The sequence below is a fragment of the Schistosoma haematobium genome, chromosome 1 (assembly GCF_000699445.3).
Source record: "Schistosoma haematobium chromosome 1, whole genome shotgun sequence".
NCBI lineage: Eukaryota > Metazoa > Platyhelminthes > Trematoda > Strigeidida > Schistosomatidae > Schistosoma > Schistosoma haematobium.
In genome coordinates this window covers 68,872,090-68,890,927 of record NC_067196.1, presented here as the reverse complement: position 1 = coordinate 68,890,927, position 18,838 = coordinate 68,872,090, and the positions used below count along the sequence as shown (strand labels likewise).

Here is an 18,838-nt window from a genome sequence, read left to right as displayed (position 1 = left end):
CTGAGTAAGTAATGCAGTTGTTAGGAAACGGGTACTAGGTAAGGATGGCAAACCAATTGATGAAGTAGTGAAACTTCATCAGTTGAGATGGCTGGGACACGTGTTACGTATGCCCAACCACCGACTGCCTCGACGTGCTATGTTCAGTGGTATAGGAGTAGGTTAGAAGAAATCTAGGGGCGGCCAAACCAAAACATGGCACAAATCCATGAAGTCACTGACAAGTGGACTGAGCCGTGTTGGTAGGTGTAGACTACCTGGCTGGGATCCGCGAGATGATAGCAACCGATGGTTAGAGACCCTGAATGACATGGCTCAAAATCGTTTGCAATGGCGCAGGTGCATCCACTCTTTGTGTTCTTCCAAATTCTAATCTTCTGAATTCTTCATGTCCCTTTTTTTCCTCTTTCCAAATTTATTTCACTGTATTATACTCCTTGAATAACATCTCCAAACCCTAATCTTCCCGATTACTGCTTATACTCTTATTACCTCTACCACTATGGGATTTGAATGGACAACTGCATCTCTGTTGTAGTGTGGTATGGCGACTCGAACCGATGTACGTACGAAGTTCTACATTATTACAGACTGACTGAGCTATAAATGGTATGTCAGGGAATTACAATGATATATATCACATATTAATTGCTAAACATTAATGTCAAGTTATTATCACTCTCAACTATTTTTTCGCTGCATGAATGCTTACTTCTCCGCTTAAAATGATTTAAAAGTGTCTGCGCTTGTAAGTATATTCCGTTCCACAAGTAAGATCATAGAGTTTTTAAGTGTTTAATCGTTTTTATTACTGAGCCCACTAGTTAAACCTTCTTACCTGCAGATACTTTACACTAACACCGACCTTGGTAACTAGGTCACATCAAACAACTTAATGTCACATTATCTATTTATTTCAACACATAAACATTGGTACAACGACGCACCAGATATATATATATATATATATATATGCGCCACACAAACCATTCGGTTTTTGTGAGGGCTGGAATACTCCCGGGTACCCAAACAGAAGCAGGTGGTTTTCTTAGGGGGCCACTTCCCGAGTCTTTAACCTGAAGGTCTAATCTATAAGGCAGTGAAGCAACGTTAGGAGATGCAGTCCGACGGTAGCCGGTGACCAACAATGAGTTCATACGCCATTTGTTTCCTTAGGATCCTGGAGCCCATGTGCATCATTGGTATGGAATCAGGGTTATCCAACTCCTCTAGGTGGATCCTCCATATACGTATACATTTAATATTACTATCTTTATGAAGCCTGTAAACTGCTGTGCGTTCTGTAATGATTATTTTCAGAATATATATATACTTATCATTATATTAAATGGGTTGATTTAATAGTTCGTACTTTTTCCACTAACTATTTTTACAGATCCTATCTCAAAAGTAAACAGATACTTTATCACCAATAAATAATTAAGTGTTAGAGCTCAGAATGATATAGGTACATCCACTATTTACATTTCATTAGACCTTCAGTTCTAGTATGCTTCCAAATGAACTTTCTCTTTCCATCTTTTCGAACTATATTCTCAATCTTCCTCAGTATTATTGCTATTAGATTATATTGATGTCTTTTACCACTTATCTTGTTATTTTAATCATGTCCTACTAATTTGATATGACAACTTAAACTAACGTACACTTTTGTCTGACTGTACATGGATTATAGATCATAGCCAAATGAAACAGCTATATACACTAAACAAAATGACAGTTAAATGAAGAAACAATACTCAGACCTATAGTGATAACCAATTCTTAGATCAAAAATAATTTAACTGCCAGATATTTCAACGTACCAGAGAATTAAATGGATACGTGATTTTAAATGGAACGTGAATATTTTAATTCTCATCTGTAAATGTATTTTATTGATACGAGAAATTAATTTTAAGAATATATATTTAAGATTATTCTGATAAAAAAACAGTAACAATCTGATCTACAATATTGTTGACCGAGAGAAAAACTAAAACAAAAATAAAACAGAAAATGGATGACTCACAGAATCTACATCAGAAATTGCATCTTGTATAAGATCAAGGCTACTAACTGAACCACTCTTACATTGATTATCATCCAGTATATTTCGAAAAGGATTCTGAAAGAATAATGACAGTAATATAAAACGCAAATCGATCACTTTATATATATCGGTGTAAGATTACTTATAGTTGTATTATTAAAATAAAGACAGCAAATGAGAATAGACTTTGATGAATGATACTTCACGCGTTTAACGATTATAATTAACGATTATAGTTCATAGATTATCGTATTATATTAAAAATACCACAAGCATATATACAACTTATTGCAATGGTTTATAATTCTTTGGATTTTTAATTACAAGACGGATCATCATTGGAATGAAAGAGAACTCATTTGACGAATTTTAAAACAAAACCTCTATCTTGAATTTCACTATTATCCACTATTCAAAATAAAATACAAACATTTTATTTGTTCAATAAAAGCATGCTCTCACTTATCACTACAAACTTCTCTATTACTGTGCCAATTCCAATACTACGTATTGTTGACTTTTTATTTTGGTAACAAAGTTGGGTCGTCTCATCAGAAAGACACTTGATAAGCGGGTCTATGTTTGGAATAGTATTCTATGGGATATCAGTGTCGAAACAAATCTGATAAACAACTTATTAAGAGCAGACGGACGGGATTTTACTTCCAATCCCTTTTTTCTTCTTAATAACATTATGGGGCGACAAAATACACTTTTATCCTATTTCTTAACTTCTATTAAAACTATATTTCGTAAGCAAACGCTCTCATATTCGAATGTTTAGTAAGTAAACATGAAAAAATCCAAAAACTCAGATTGATAAATATTGTGTCTGTTTACTTAGAAAAAAAAAACATTGATATTACGAAATGACGATTAAAACGATATTAGTTATCTTGATACAAAGAAGTCATTTAAATGAATAAGACAGAAACGAATTAACTAAATTTATTGTTGTGTAACGCTAAGCAATCCCAATTTCTTAAACACTAAAAGTTCGTGAGATTTTTGAACAGAATAGATACCAAGAAGAATTTTCCTCATGATTTGGAAATTCTTTCTCAACACTACTGGATACTACATAAATAGTGTGTATATTGTGATTTACCAAGACTAGTGTACGATACTTTGCATGTCTAACAAAATCAAATTCATACAACTAAGAAAATTGGTTTAGATCAACTTTGAAAATTAATTTCTATTTTATATGAAATAGTCGTTACAAACGTGCCAGCTACTGACTAACACTTTGGACAGAATTACTTTTGGGAACAGTTCACGATTGAAATAAAGACTTCTAGAATTTGAACAAGAACGGCTAACGAAGGAACAAAAAATAATCATTATACAAAGATTTATATACTAGAAGGTATGAATAACATATAATTTATGTGAAAATATATGATATGACGTTAAATAAGTGAGAAATACAAGTTCAAATTAACGATGCAATAGTAAAGAGGGAAGTATTTAAACTACTGAACCATACCATAATATTATTAAAAACACTCCTTACCTAAGAAAAAATCTCTTTATAACCTTATGACAAACATTTTTTTTCAAGGAATAAATAAATAAGAAACTATTGGCCATCAATCAGATGATATTCTTCAGAATTAAGTGTCACAGTTTGATCTTTTAAGTATCCAACAAACTAACTAGATGAATTGGGCAAAAAATTTACGTCTAATTTATAAATAGCAAGTAGAAAAAAAGAGAAACATACCGAGTAAACTAAACCAGATGGAATTGGACTTGATGCATGAAATTGTGGACATAATGTTGGATCTAGTTTTAATGATGATGTATTCTTTACATGGATTGGTGATGAATGCATTGTTGGTGAAGGAGTAGTTGTATTACAATTATTCATATCATATATTGTTAGTAATTCAACGAATTTATGTAAAATGACTAAAATATCAGCACATGTGTTAATTTTCAATAGATTATTTGTGATACGCATATCGAATCGATTAGTAATAGTAGGGATTGAAGAATTTTGACAGATAAATGAAGGCTTACTACGGTGAATATGACTACTACTACTACTATTACTATTATCCTAAAATGATTAAGCGAAATAAAGCGACAAAAAATACTATGATTATAAGTTATTTTTAACTGATATAAGTTGATTGATGAAAACTCTTTGAAAAATAATTAATAACAAATTAGAAGACTTAAAAAACCACATCAGTATATACTTATTTTATGTTGTGAATCAATTAGTCATAGACAATGAAAGTCTTGACATGAATACACTGTAGTCCCAGTTGTTACACTGGAATAGTACAATAAGGGGAAATTAACATAATGAGGAGAGAAATGGAGTTAATTATTCCAATAGTGATATGAAGGCAGGATGTAGTTATTTGGCAATAGATATACGCGTTTCTAAAATTTTAAATGAGTGCCTCACAGTAAAATCTGCGATGCTCGTTTTGTCCTATTTGGGACTCGTGAAATTGGGTGTACTAGATCCAAATGCTAATGCTTCAACTTAGATTTGAACCCGATAACTAATGTATTCAGGTAACCGCTAACCTTCTTGTTAACATCCAGCTGAGTCTTGAATAGAACCATATGTTCCTTCGATATTTTACGTTTAGATACAGTTCAAATTTAAAAAAATTTGTGAAAAGAAGGACATAACGAGAAAGTCTGTTTCAGATATATATATGGTAATGGAAACTAACTGATTGCAGCATCAAAATAATTGTCAAGTTCTTTTACACATTGCCCTTAATCTCCTCCTATTCAACTTCCTTGTGTATTACTCAATACTACTTATTAATATTGAGTAAACTGTCTCAATAACTTTAGATGATTTCTTGTAATATTGTCGTGTATTTACATGAACTAATAACGTTCAGTTCATCCATTGTTGCGGTTAAGTTTTTGTAACTTTTGTAACAATTGGTTTTAGCTTATATGCAGTTTTTATATCTTGTTTTAAACGCAACAACTTCCATATTTTTGTGCTCTTAGTCTCCGTTCAATTACTGATGGTTAGAGTTGACTTTAGACGCAGCTAACAGCGGTAATTTACGCTATCATATTCTGTAATTAATCTTTATACAACTAATGCAAGAAAAATTCCCTTTCGCACGTAAATCTCTGTTAACTTCTACAGATAATTCATGAGTTCGGAGTTTATAATTAGTTTACATGTATTTTGTAATAATAGAACTGCTCTTTAGATAGACGCGGGATAGGATCATATGGGATAAAAACTAAGCACCAATTTAATAAATAAAGTATATGGACTGTTATAAATTCAAAAACAATACGACTAATTTGTACATGACAAAATTTTCTATACAACATCACGTAAATCCGGTACACAGTAATTACCAGAGGTAGTAAACATACGGAAATAATTTCAATCATAATCGCCAGACTTTTGAAAATGCTATTTAGGAACAACTTACAAACACTTACTATTCTTTGAACGCTCTAAAAGATGGATGGAGAGTAACTTACAGAATTATGGGAAGAATGGCATTTAAAAAAAGCCAGTAGAAATAGAATTTTTTAACAAACCATATACCACGTACACTGTCATTTTTAGTAACACTATGGAATTTTTAAAGTAGGCATAATTTCACAGTTATCAAATTCTGAATTTTAATACAAACTCATGATAACAAAAACTCTGAAATAGGTAAACATTACCGCCAACACATCACATTCAACAGCCATACATACTATTGTTATACAATGACATACGACAAATACATTTCATGTTTTTATCAAATCTATAACTGTTTCATATTGTTGAAAAAAGAACAGTAGTTGGAAAACCTATTTTAAGTTAATGCTAAACTATTAGTCAGTCTCTAAGATCATTTTTTAAATATTTTCCATCGATGTTAACGCAAATTCGGTCATAAGAACAATTTGTTGCATCGATAGCTTCATTATCCAATGAGGATCAACTTATTATCCTACAGGTTTTAGTCTACTAGAATAGTCACAAGAAAGAACAACAAAGAATTGAGATTTCTTGATAGAAAATGAGTTTACTATATTGTAAAACTTACTTTTATGACGACTGTATCTCGTTAACACTATGAAAATTAATTTTTCACGTATAAAAACACAATATGAGTTATTATTTCTAGCTATTCAGTTGTGAATTAGTGCTGTATGGCAATTATTGACTATTTTTGGTATATTATTACATCTAATTCTTTTTAAAATTACCTTCACCAAGTAAATAAAACAAATATAATATCAGAACAACAAGTAAACAAGGTATTCGCTTTTCAATCATTAATTTTATGTTCAGATGACTGAATTCAAGGTAGGTTAAATGAATTGTTTTTAGTCGCTATTGATGACGTTTTTCTTCAGTTGAATAATTTACATTTTTGATTTCCTTTCTTTCCTCATACCTACAACTTTGTATTTTGAAATATAGTATTCTTATAATTATTATCTAGTATTCAAGATAAATTATGAACTACCTAAAATAATGTGTCATGTATTGCGAATCCTATTGGGATAATAAGCTTATTTGTAAAAGTGCTAATCTTTAATTTAATTATCATATGCTGAATGTGTAAAGCGATGAATCTACTCGTCATTCAAAAAGTAGGTTGGATGTTTGAATTCACTTCTATTTAATTCGGTTTGAGCAGCTAGGTAGTAATACTAGCGTCTGATCTCTATTCCGTTAAGTACGAAATTCGACAATTAATTAACACTCAAATGCCATGTCTTGAGGAACCAAATGAAAAACAAATCGTTATGGAAATGTCGACAAATTATATATATAACAGAAATTTACTAAATAATTCTCCTAATTCATGCACCCCCCCAAAAAAGTGATTTAATAACATAACTGGATCGAAATCTATTAAATAAACTTACAGTTGTATTTGGTATAATAATTGGCTCAGAAAAACATTTTAATTCCAAATGATCTAGGCTTGCTATACAAACAGCTTTATTCAAATCGAATGTACTAAGCCAATGACGAAAATTAATTAATAATGGATGAGAAGAATTGATATCACATAACCGAGGATTCAATGAATTTGGATTGATTGACTGAGGTTAAGAAAAAATGTTAGAAGAGCAAAATAATGATGATATTCTATTATTTTTCTTTAGAAAGGTGTTATTCATTCAGTTTTATTAAGCAATTAATGGATGTGAAATACTAAAATACAATAGTGTTGGATGAAAGTAGTCATTTAGTTCACTTTATTCGTTTAGACAATTCCTGAGGTGTTAAAAGTTTCAATAGACATGTAAATTTACCTACGAAATTGAGTTTAAAGAAAGAATATCAGCTTAGTGATTGGTTTTACAATTATAGTCAACTGTACAACTTTTAAAAATGGATCGTTTTGTGAGAATTTAAGCAGATAAATATGCAGAAAAAGGGTTAATTTTATTCTCATTGATATATTCATTAACTTCAATTTGGCTTAAATGAATGACAAATTAAATAGAAGACTTTATATAAGATCAAGTGGAAAACAAGATAAATCACTGATTGAATGATAGGGGCCTTAGAAATATTACTTATAAACAGTAGGGTTATTCGAATCAATTCACTCATTTATGGTGTTTTAAGTGGATATAGCTATTTAAGATTATCGTAGTGGGTTAAATACAATTGATTACACTCATGCAATATCTGATATCTCATTGGATTCCACGAAGTAACAGATGATATTTAGTTTCAAACTATGTAGAATCATTATCAGTTAAAAAAATATGTGTTTGTTTATATTTGTAACTAATCTAGAATTCTAGTGAAAAAGAAAATAGTAGGACATTCTATGTCGTTGTAACGAAACAAGATAATTCAAAGAGCATGGATAAAAATTTAAAGTATAAACATATTTAATTTTATTCCAATTGATAGTCACTTCTCATCAATCATAAACCTTACCATTTACTACTAATGTATTTTGTATTAAACAGAAAATAGTTTATTTATTTATTATTTTTAATTTGAAAAAAAATTAACAACTTACATTAAATTTAAAAGGGAATACAAATATGGCCAGATTATTAATAAATGCCATAACTAACATTCCAGGTTGCATATCGACTTGATTATCATTATTATTATTTATTGATGAACAAATTGTCAACATTTCCATAGCTGTATTTACAGTAATACTAGTTGATTCACAACCAATCATAAAATGTAAAATAGGCATTTGATAATTTACAGAAGTCGGTTTATTTGTTGACAAGATAAAATATTCTGGGTAAGGCATTGAAAATGTAGCCGTTAAATGTTCAAAGTGTAAATGTTGAGAGAATAGACAAGCTGGTGCATAATAACTCGGATATTCTTCTGTAATGAATGATAAATTAGGAGTTTGATATAAACTACAAAATCGAATAAACCAATTCGGTAAACCTGTTAAATAATTAAAATTATTGTTAGTATTTGTAGTGGTAGTAGTAGAATGTGAAGAATTGACTGGAGTTGTTAAATTGGGATTGCCAATATTTGAATAAATATCCCAACGATTATTTAAACTGAATAGTGGCCAATAAACAAAACAAACCTCTTGAATTCGAAGAGTCAAAATGAATTCATCATCGTACGTTGAATTACCTTGATAAAGGAAGGAAAAGAAATGATTATATATATATATATATATATATATATATATATATATATATATATATATATCCCGTTCATGTTTATCTGTTTGTATCATTGTAGTGGATACTAAAGTTGAAATAGCTCATTAGTATATAAAAGGTAACTGTTAATAAAAGACAGGTAATCTCAAGTAGCTTCGAAATTTTTGAAGATTATCACATTATGTCAGACGATTTGCTAAACTACATTAATCAGTTCGTCTAGAGATATGAACACTGTGTGCATTATTTAATGTCAGCAAGGACTATGGTAGCATATATTCATTTTGAAGAAAAAAGGTGATAAATCGTGAACAACACTTTCGGGTGTATGAAAACGTTCAGCACAATATGATGTGACAACGAGCAAATCACAGAAGTAGTTTCACATAGTTATTGATTAACATTTTACCAATATTAGCAAAACGATAAGTTTTGGAAATTAGAACAAGAAAAGAATGATATGTAAAGTTATAATATGTATTTAGAAAAAAATCATATTGGATAAGTTTCTAAGGTTGACTTTTGTAGTAGTTAGAACAATCAAGCATCCAATGAGTTGGAATAGTTATTTAGTTAATTATTTTCAAATACAACAGATCAATTTGTTTGTTACATCCGTATGAATAATTACACATAGTTAAGCACCATTTGACTGAATCAGTGAAAATTGTAGCTTAAACTCAATGAAAAGAAGTCATAATGAATGATGAGGACTGTTAATTTTAGCTAGGTAACTGTTTCGTTCTAATTTGGGAGTTTTTAGCAGCACACACCTAAGACCACATCAGGGATTGGATTTGGAAAGTTCATATCAAGTAGCAGAGACTTTACATTTTGAACGTTAAGTTAGCGGTCAGTGATGTACAATTTTAACTTCAATTAATTAGCAATATTGAAAAATCATCATATTTTGCCACAGATGATTAAATATTGTTGATTACAGCTTCTTACCAGAACTTTCGAAATTCTCAAAGTCACTAATGAGTACCTGATTATTAATGTCAAGATAAGAGCTTAGTGGGGTTTCTTCATCGTGAAATGTTGTCAAAAGTTCAAGGATGTAATAATTACAGTGCTTCTAAAAAAGGTTTTGGAAATTAGTCCTGATGGTGCACATGATAGTTAATTAAATAAAAGATACAAAATTCCCCGAGTTTTATACCTGAATCGGATAAACGATGAATTTGTCTATGTTCTAAAGCCATGCTAAAAGTTGGTTCGTTCGATGAATTCGCGGTAGATACACCAACTTGATGAAGTGTTGAACCATATGGATAGCCAATAGAATCCCATGAAAGATGAATTAAAACTGGCCATAAACTAGCTGGCGAATCTGATGATGATGGGTGAGCGTTATCAGCAGAACTATGATTATCAGAATTCGGATTTTGACTACCTAGAGGATTTCGAACAACATTAAAAAAACCATTGAATACGCTGGTTACGTTTTAAAAGACAAGATTACTTAGAACAAAACGAGTTGAATATAGTAACATGTCAGGTTATGGGGCTAGTACGAAAATCAAAGAGGAAGCTTACAACCATGAAAATATACAAACGTGTCTATGATTGTTAGTGTAACGGTGAGGATAATAGAACTGAATACATCTTAGGGGAGAACACCGATTCTTAGCTAGATCATCTTATACCAATTAACGGTTTATAGTTGTTTCGTGGGCTTCAACGGGAGTTTCACAGTCTGATGTCATGTTATCGTTTGGTCACTCATAGACTTATATTAACCACTTCTTGTCAAGTGAAGGAATGAAATTAATCCGTCTCATTTTAATCTGAAAGTTGTAAATGTTTCGATAGTCAAAATAAATTACAAATTACCAATGATCAGTTGGGAGTCCTATTCGTAGGTACGTTGATTGTTATATGAAATGTTGCTTAGTGAAATATATGAAGTCAAAATAATATGAATTATTATATAGTTACGAAACTTGGCAATAACCTACATATGTATTGAAAAAACGAAGTAAGAACAGGGTGTGATCTCAATTACTACTAACTAAATGTCTATGACATAACCACTCAATTAGAAACCACACTAGTGGTTTAATAACAGCGTGGAAAGTGTTTAAACTGATGATAAGACTAAAACACAAACAACTCGAAAGCTTTTGAAAATATTGAAGCTTTAATGTAATAAAACAGTGAACTAAATATGAATATAACTACAAGTACTTCAGTCAAGTTGAAAATTTATAACTAATGAACATTGGTAAAACACTTTCATGAAACTCCCCGGAAGTTGTAATAAAAATATCCGTTATGGACGACCACATAATATGAATTGATTTAATTTAGTAAGTAACTACATTTACAAGTAGTTGATTAATTCAACCCAAATGGTGAACTAAAAGCAATTGGGTTCAAACCTGTAACTCAGTGGTTGATTGGATATAATTTTGAAGTGATGGACGGAGTTTACAGTGAAAGGACAATAATTCGGTTCCAAATAAAAGAACTGTTAATACGTGGACAAAATCTACATATACACTGCCCAAACTCTTGTAATGACGAGTAGAATATGCTCATTCTAGTTTAACTGTTACTTTGCTTATTTGATTGTGTTGTTAATTAGCTCTTGTTAACCAATTCAGGACTATCATGGATTGATTGTTATTGAATAGTGTTTTAATATTTTGATAACATTTTGTTGAAATAATGCTGCATGTGAAAGTAACATGCATTAGTCTAACTCTAAGCAAATAAACACCAAAAAACAATAACCAGTGGAATAATGCGAAAATATGTTACAAATACGATACTTACAACTATAAGATATATCGAATTCACCAACTTCCATTTCAACATAATTTAAATTCGGATTAGAATTATGCGAAAGCTCAGTAAATAATGTAGTATTAGAGGCATTTATAATCACTTTTTCAGTCGGTCGAATTCCTCCCACAGATGATGATGATGATTCAGGAAGGAATGTTGCAAATTGTAAGGAATTTATATCTAATTGCAAACAAATAGAGGATTGAAATTGAACAGAAGTATTCGTTAATGGTCCTACTACTTTATGATCTGCACTGTAAGTAGTGTTATTATTAGTACGATGATCACCAGTACAACGTTGACGGTTTTTATGCAACAAGGAGTGTTGATTTAAATTTATATTATTCCTATCTGTAGGCATAGAATAGAAACAAATAAAGGTAAATACGCTGATAGATCTATTTTGATTATTTCCAGAATTTATTATCGAAAAAAACTCAACTCAGAATAACAATTACCAATTTTAAACATATTGATATACAAATAAAATTATTAAGTAACCAGAGAATAATGGATTATTAATAATTAGACTTTACAACCATGAAAGACGAAGCAACTATACCATAACATTATGAATATAATAGGATCGAGTCCTTACGAGATGTTACTTGATAAGTTACAGATTGTAATTAGTTAAGAAGAATATAACAATAACAGCTCAATAATTAGGGAGTGATAAATTTTGGGCGAAGAAAAATGGATTGTGTGATAAACACTGGCAAATTTAATTAATAAGTAGTCAGTGTTGTGTTAAGTAACCAAATTTTGGACTGAAAAGAGATGTAGCTAGTTAACAGCTTAATTTACAGAATTCGTTAGCCCATTGTAACAGTCCAAATGAAAATCAATAGTAAAGTGACTAGAGTGTGTTTTAGTAAAACAAAGAAGCCATTCGAAGCCATGAAGTATCGCGGGTATGAAGAACATGGATTGATGCATTCCATGAAAGCGTCTTAAAAGTAGACGATTGCGGTGATACTTAAAGGGTAAAACCTTTTTACCGACTGAGGAAGGTGAGATAAATTATCCCATTAAAAAAGTGACCTGACAAACTACTAGTAATTGAGGTGATCAAACTAATAACTGCTCAAAGAACTGATCCATGAAACCTTGACAGAAAAGGTACTAGAAAACTAAACAACTGGTATTGAAGTTATCATTTCTATGCAGAGCATTCAGCCAAGTTAGAGCAACTTAGAAAATATCAGATGAAGAATACAGAGTAACCAATGTTTCTTTAAATATAATCATCGTACTGAATCCAACCAATACAAGACTAAACACCCTATAGGCCACAGTATTTGATTCCAGTCAATCAGAACATTCAAGTATAGAAAATTAGCATATAAACCTATGTTACAGTGGACTGAGAAAAATCATTAAACAATATTTATAAACAGACAGTTGATAGAAATGTGATTGTATGAATAGTTTGCACAATGAGTAAACATTGATAAATTAAACATTTGCAGTTTAAGGCACGACCACTAAAATGACTCACTGTTAACGTTTTTTCGTAAATCATTTGACCAAGAGATTTTACTATTAAAACGGTTTACATTCTCTTTGTTATATTTTGTGTAATGATTGCTAATAGTATTGTCTTTGATGTTAAAAGTATTACTATATAATTCGTTTAAATCATTTTCAGCATAATCACTATCCTCTTCTTCATCACTTTTAACTGAATGATAATGTAGACCGCTTGGATGATGATTTACATTATAATAACCAATTGGTGATATTGCTTCAAGTTCAGCGGCTGCTCGTGCAGCATCTGGATGAGCATAGATAGTGGCTAAAGGAGCAGGATCACTTAAAAACCAATAACGATGATCCGATTGTAAATTTGTCACATTATCTACTGTTGGACAAGTATGATTTGGACGTTTTAATGTTGCACGTAGGCGACGATCATTAGGTAACAATGATTGCCATAATAAAAGATCATACATTAATCTGTAAAATGTATAGAAAAATACTTAATACATATGAGATATCAAGAATTAAATGTCAATAACTTTTATCAAATAAATATATATTTGAAGATTAACTGAAAGTAATAAACAATCTGATCACATAAAAATGACTGAAACCAAAACAAACAATGTTTATACAAAAGTTAAAGTAAAGAAATGTTTTATGGATTGTCAACGTTAAAAGAAAAACTTGAAAACAGCCAACAGATTTAGGTTTTTTATTATGATTATCTTGATAAAAGTTCATTTTGTTTGGAATATATTAACTTCATGACAACAACAATCTTGAATGTTATTACTTGATAGTAAAATCTTTATTTAATCAACATCTCATATTTCTTAAAGATTAATATTAATATACAACAATACAATAAGATATTTTGAGAATTTACAATCAAATTCAGATTTAGAAATACATGTTGAACGAAAAAAATACTTCATTTCAATTAGTTCCATGTTACTTCTCTACGATAGTACATAGGTTTTACTGTCAACTACAAAATTATACCATATAAATGGTGATGAATTAATTTAATATCTTTCCTAGAAATAGTAATGAGTTAATGACTCAACATATTGCTAATATCAGTACAGGGTTGTGGAGATTATTTAGTTCTAATTGAGATGATGAACCTATCAATGTCAGACCATCATTAAAAACCTGGAAGCAATGGATTGCCGTTTCGTTTTAGTATGGGACTTTTCAGCAGTGCGCATCCACGATCCTGCACATGAGACCTGAACCCAAGACCTTAGGATTCGCACGCCAACGCTCAACCTCTAGACTACTGAGCCGGCATCTTATGGTGTCAGTGTCTAACTTTAACCACTCCACGATATTGTTTGGCCATCTTTTATTGTCTTTAGTGGGTAACTGGCCTACATCCAACACGGTTGCTAATATACTGGATAATTAAATGTTTCAACATTGAACCAGTGGAAAATTAACAAATCGCTTCGATTTCTAAAATCACTTGATTGTTTACATCATTTTTAGGGGGGAATTCCAAACTAACTGACTATTAAACTAGAAATAACTAAGTGTTAACGTCTATACAGAGATAAAAAAACACTTTTAATATGATGTAAATATAGTTTTCTAAAAATTGTACAACAAAATACGTTAAGCTAGATATTTCACTGCAAAAACAATTGTTGGCTATCACATTATAAAACTATGGTCTCAGATTTAACTAAGTTTTTATTAAATGTTTCCAAGATTCGTATTATTCAAAGCATTCTTATGGATCTATGGACAAAACTCACTCCAATTTAGTTAGAAATAAAGATATAAATTCCATTGCTTATAGTCTAATATGAACTCATTTTATTGTCGGTACGTATAAACAAACAAAAATTTATCAAGGAATCAATTCAACATTAACATTTAGAAGTTGAACTAACCGTAAACAAAGTAGTTCTACTGTTTGTTTATGTTCAATTGTGATTTCAGCCAAAGGTATTTTAAAGTGTACAAATAAGTGGGTATGCATACTAGCAGATTGGCGATAGGCGAACATATGAGCTTTATTACCAGGGTAATAAGTTATCTAAATAAAGAAAAAACAATAAATAAAAACACTGATAGAAGTACATTAAAAAAAAAAGTCTGACTAGTTCAGTGAAAACAAGATAAACAAGACTCTATTTAGGTAGACTAAGACAACAGAGAACTAGAATAGCATAACTCAATATTTCAACTTAACATATGACTGATGTTTTGAGAAATACATAAATATGTCTATTCATTAAATCACACAGAAGTGTATCGAAACAAGTTGGAACATTATACCACGTAGAACAGAAAGGGAAAATCCGTATGGGTAGAAATAGAAGTGGTCAGTTGCCATTCCATTCAGTCAAATAATAGGAGGATCAACATAAGTTTTCAAGGATTATTCACAATATTTTACAGGTAAAACTATATAACAGTTGCGGGTTTTATCTAAAATCATGTTGTTCAGTGACATGTCTAGTATTTCAACGTTGTACACTAAATTTATAATCGTTCTACCACCAAGATTAATATAGGTACAGAAAACATGGGTACATTTAGGGCAATAAGTGACCAAGATAGTTTATAAAGTTTCAAAAACATTATAAAATTAGTATTTGGACAAAATATCCTCATCTTTTTAACAGCACTCTAAATTTACCAATTTTATCAATGTATTTAAAAAAAATTCACATTACATTCATTAAATTTTATGAAGGATAGGCTTCAACTATTTTTATAGCTGTGGTACTTAGACCACACATATGACGAAACTTAGTACTAAAGAAAAATTATATGTTTATCGACACTTAATAGTAGAGTGATAAAAAAATAATGATATGGGTGATTTTATGTTCACTTCAATTCGTATACCTTTAATAATTTGTACATGTATCCATGAGTTATCAGTTTAGAATCATTGATTGACTATCACATATTCAAAGTTAGAGTCAGAAAATGACCAATCAGTACTGAAAACCATATTTCTGCAAGAATTTTTATCTGTTTGACAGGACAGAGTAAAAGTGGTTATCAAATGATATAGTTTTATGACTTGGTGGAGCATGTAAATCGTACGGTATGCAGAAATCAAAAATTTACCACAGTACATTTTAGATACATGTTTAAAAAATGACGAATTAAATAGAGTTGAAATCAGGTAACTTCACAAGTAATTTCTGTCATAAAAATAGTTATGTAGACGTAAATAACTCCGCCTGGAGTCCCTCCGTAGACTACTGCCGGTCCCAAGCCCGGATAAAGGAAGAGAGTTGGGCATGGGGTTAGCGTCCCCATCCCGTAGAAAACTAACTCGCTAAAAAAACGCTAACCAGAAAAAATTATTCAAACCTTCTAAACTCTGCCCTGGGAGTCAGAAGGTCTTCTTTTAGAAGAATTATGACGCTTCATGATGAAAGCCGAATTCCTTCGGAATTTATGAGGCCGATGCCCCTTCTGACAACCAGAGCAACCATTTATTTAGGTACATGGAATGCTCGTACAATGTGGGACACCGGGAGAGCCTTCCAAATTGCTGCAGAAATGAGAAGATACAACATAGAGGTACTTGGGATCAGTGAAACACATTGGACACAAGTTGGACGACAACGACTAACTACAGGAGAGCTCCTGTTATACTCCGGCCATGAAGAAGAAAATGCACCACATACACAAGGAGTTGTATTGATGCTGTCCAAACAAGCGCAAAATGCACTTATATGATGGGAATCTCATGGACCAAGGATCATCAAAGCCTCGTTTAAAACAAAGAAAGAGGGCATTTCAATGAACATCATCCAATGCTATGCACACACCAACGACTACAATGAAGACGCTAAAGATCAATTCTACAATAGGCTGCAGTCAATCGTGGAGAAGTGCCCAACAAAGGACCTGACCATTCTGATGGGAGATTTCAATGCCAAGGTTGGAACGGACAACACTGGATATGAAGACATCATGGGACGACACGGACTGGGAGAAAGGAACGAATAGGGTGAGAGATTTGCAAACCTATGTGCCTTCAATAAACTGGTCATAGGCGGCACCATATTCCCACATAAACGCATACACAAAACCACATGGACTTCACCGGATCACACTACACAAAACCAAATCGACCATATCTGCATCAACGAAAAGTTCAGGAGGACGATGGAGGATGTGAGAACCAAGAGAAGAGCTGATATAGCATCAGATCATTACTTGCTGGTCGCCAAGATGAAATTGAGACTCTAGAATTACTGGACAACGATGCAGACAATATCTCAAAAGTTCAATACTTTTTTTCTGGATACTGACAAACTCAACAAATTCAAGATAGTCCCCAGCAATAAGTTTCAGGCTCAATGGAGAAGGAACTACTATGGAGAGCAACTGGAAGGGGATAAAAGAGGCAATCATTTCAACATGTCATGAGGTCCTGGGCCACAAGGAGCACCATCACAAGGAATGGATCACTGTTGATACACTGGATAAGATTCAAGAAAGGAGGAACGAGAAGGCAGCAATCAATACCAGTCGAACAAGAGCAGAAGAAGCCAAGGCACAAGCTGAATACACAGAAGTGAACAAACAAGTGAAGAGGGGCATCAGAACCGACAAACGTAAATATGTGGAAGATTTAGCAACGACGGCGGAAAAGGCTGCAAGAGAAGGAAACATGAGACAATTGTATGACACGACAAAGAAACCCTCTGGAAATCGCCGCAAACCAGAACGACCAGTGAAAAGCAAGGAAGGCGAGGTAATCACCAACATTGAAGAGCAACAAAATAGGTGGGTAGAACACTTCAAAGAACTCTTGAATCGACCAGCCCCACTGAACCCACCCAACATCGAAGCAGCACCCACGGACCTCCTAATCAATGTTGGCCCACCAACAATTGAAGAAATCAGCATGGCCATCAGACAAATCAAGAGTGGCAAAGCAGCAGGACCGGACAACATCCCAGCAGAGGCACTGAAAGCAGACGTAGCGGCAACTGCAAGGATACTCCACATTCTCTTCAATAAGATTTGGGATGAGGAACAAGTACCAACAGACTGGAAAGAAGGACTTCTGATCAAAATACCGAAGAAAGGCGATCTCAGCAACTGTGATAACTACAGGGGCATCACTCTTCTCTCAATACCGGGAAAAGTCTTTAACAGGGTATTGTTAAACAGAACGAAGGACTGCGTAGACGCCCAACTTCGTGACCAACAGGCAGGATTCCGTAAGGATAGATCGTGTACAGACCAAATCGCAACTCTACGGATCATTGTGGAACAATCAATTGAATGGAATTCATCACTCTACATCAACTTCATTGACTACGAAAAGGCATTTGATAGCGTGGACAGAACAACACTATGGAAACTTCTTCGACACTATGGCGTGCCTCAGAAGATAGTCAACATCATACAGAGTTCATATGATGGATTACACTGCAAAATTGTGCATGGAGGACAGTTGACAAAGTCGTTCGAAGTGAAGACCGGTGTTAGGCAAGGTTGCTTACTCTCACCCTTTCTCTTTCTCCTGGTGATCGACTGGATCATGAAGACGTCAACATCTGAAGGGAAGCACGGGATACAATGGGCATCTAGGATGCAGTTGGACGATCTGGACTTCGCAGATGATCTGGCCCTTCTATACCAAACGCAACAACAAATGCAGGAGAAGACGAGCAGTGTAGCAGCAGCCTCAGCAGCAGTAGGTCTCAATATACACAAAGGGAAAAGCAGGATTCTCCGATACAACACAGAATGCACCAATCCAATCACAATTGATGGAGAAGATTTGGAAGATGTAAGTAAGACGTAAATATTCTTGAATATTTGATAAATTTTAAACTTTTAGTGATAATCTAAACTTTATTAAGGTAATCTATTGTTGAATAGACAGATAAT

General features: G+C 32.4%; 1 protein-coding gene across 1 annotated transcript in view; it reads right to left on the bottom strand.

Annotated features, from left to right (window-relative positions):
• Positions 1 to 18,838, bottom strand: part of MS3_00001965 (uncharacterized protein) — an 88,704-nt gene that overhangs the window by 16,282 nt on the left and 53,584 nt on the right. The window contains exons 17-24 of the mRNA XM_051209496.1: positions 14,854 to 14,999; positions 12,972 to 13,429; positions 11,459 to 11,821; positions 9,840 to 10,073; positions 8,050 to 8,645; positions 6,932 to 7,111; positions 3,780 to 4,118; positions 2,033 to 2,128 (exon numbers count right to left, since the gene is read on the bottom strand). Of these exons, the coding sequence (XP_051074954.1) occupies positions 2,033 to 2,128; positions 3,780 to 4,118; positions 6,932 to 7,111; positions 8,050 to 8,645; positions 9,840 to 10,073; positions 11,459 to 11,821; positions 12,972 to 13,429; positions 14,854 to 14,999 (2,412 nt within the window). The remainder of the gene's footprint in view (positions 1 to 2,032; positions 2,129 to 3,779; positions 4,119 to 6,931; positions 7,112 to 8,049; positions 8,646 to 9,839; positions 10,074 to 11,458; positions 11,822 to 12,971; positions 13,430 to 14,853; positions 15,000 to 18,838) is intronic.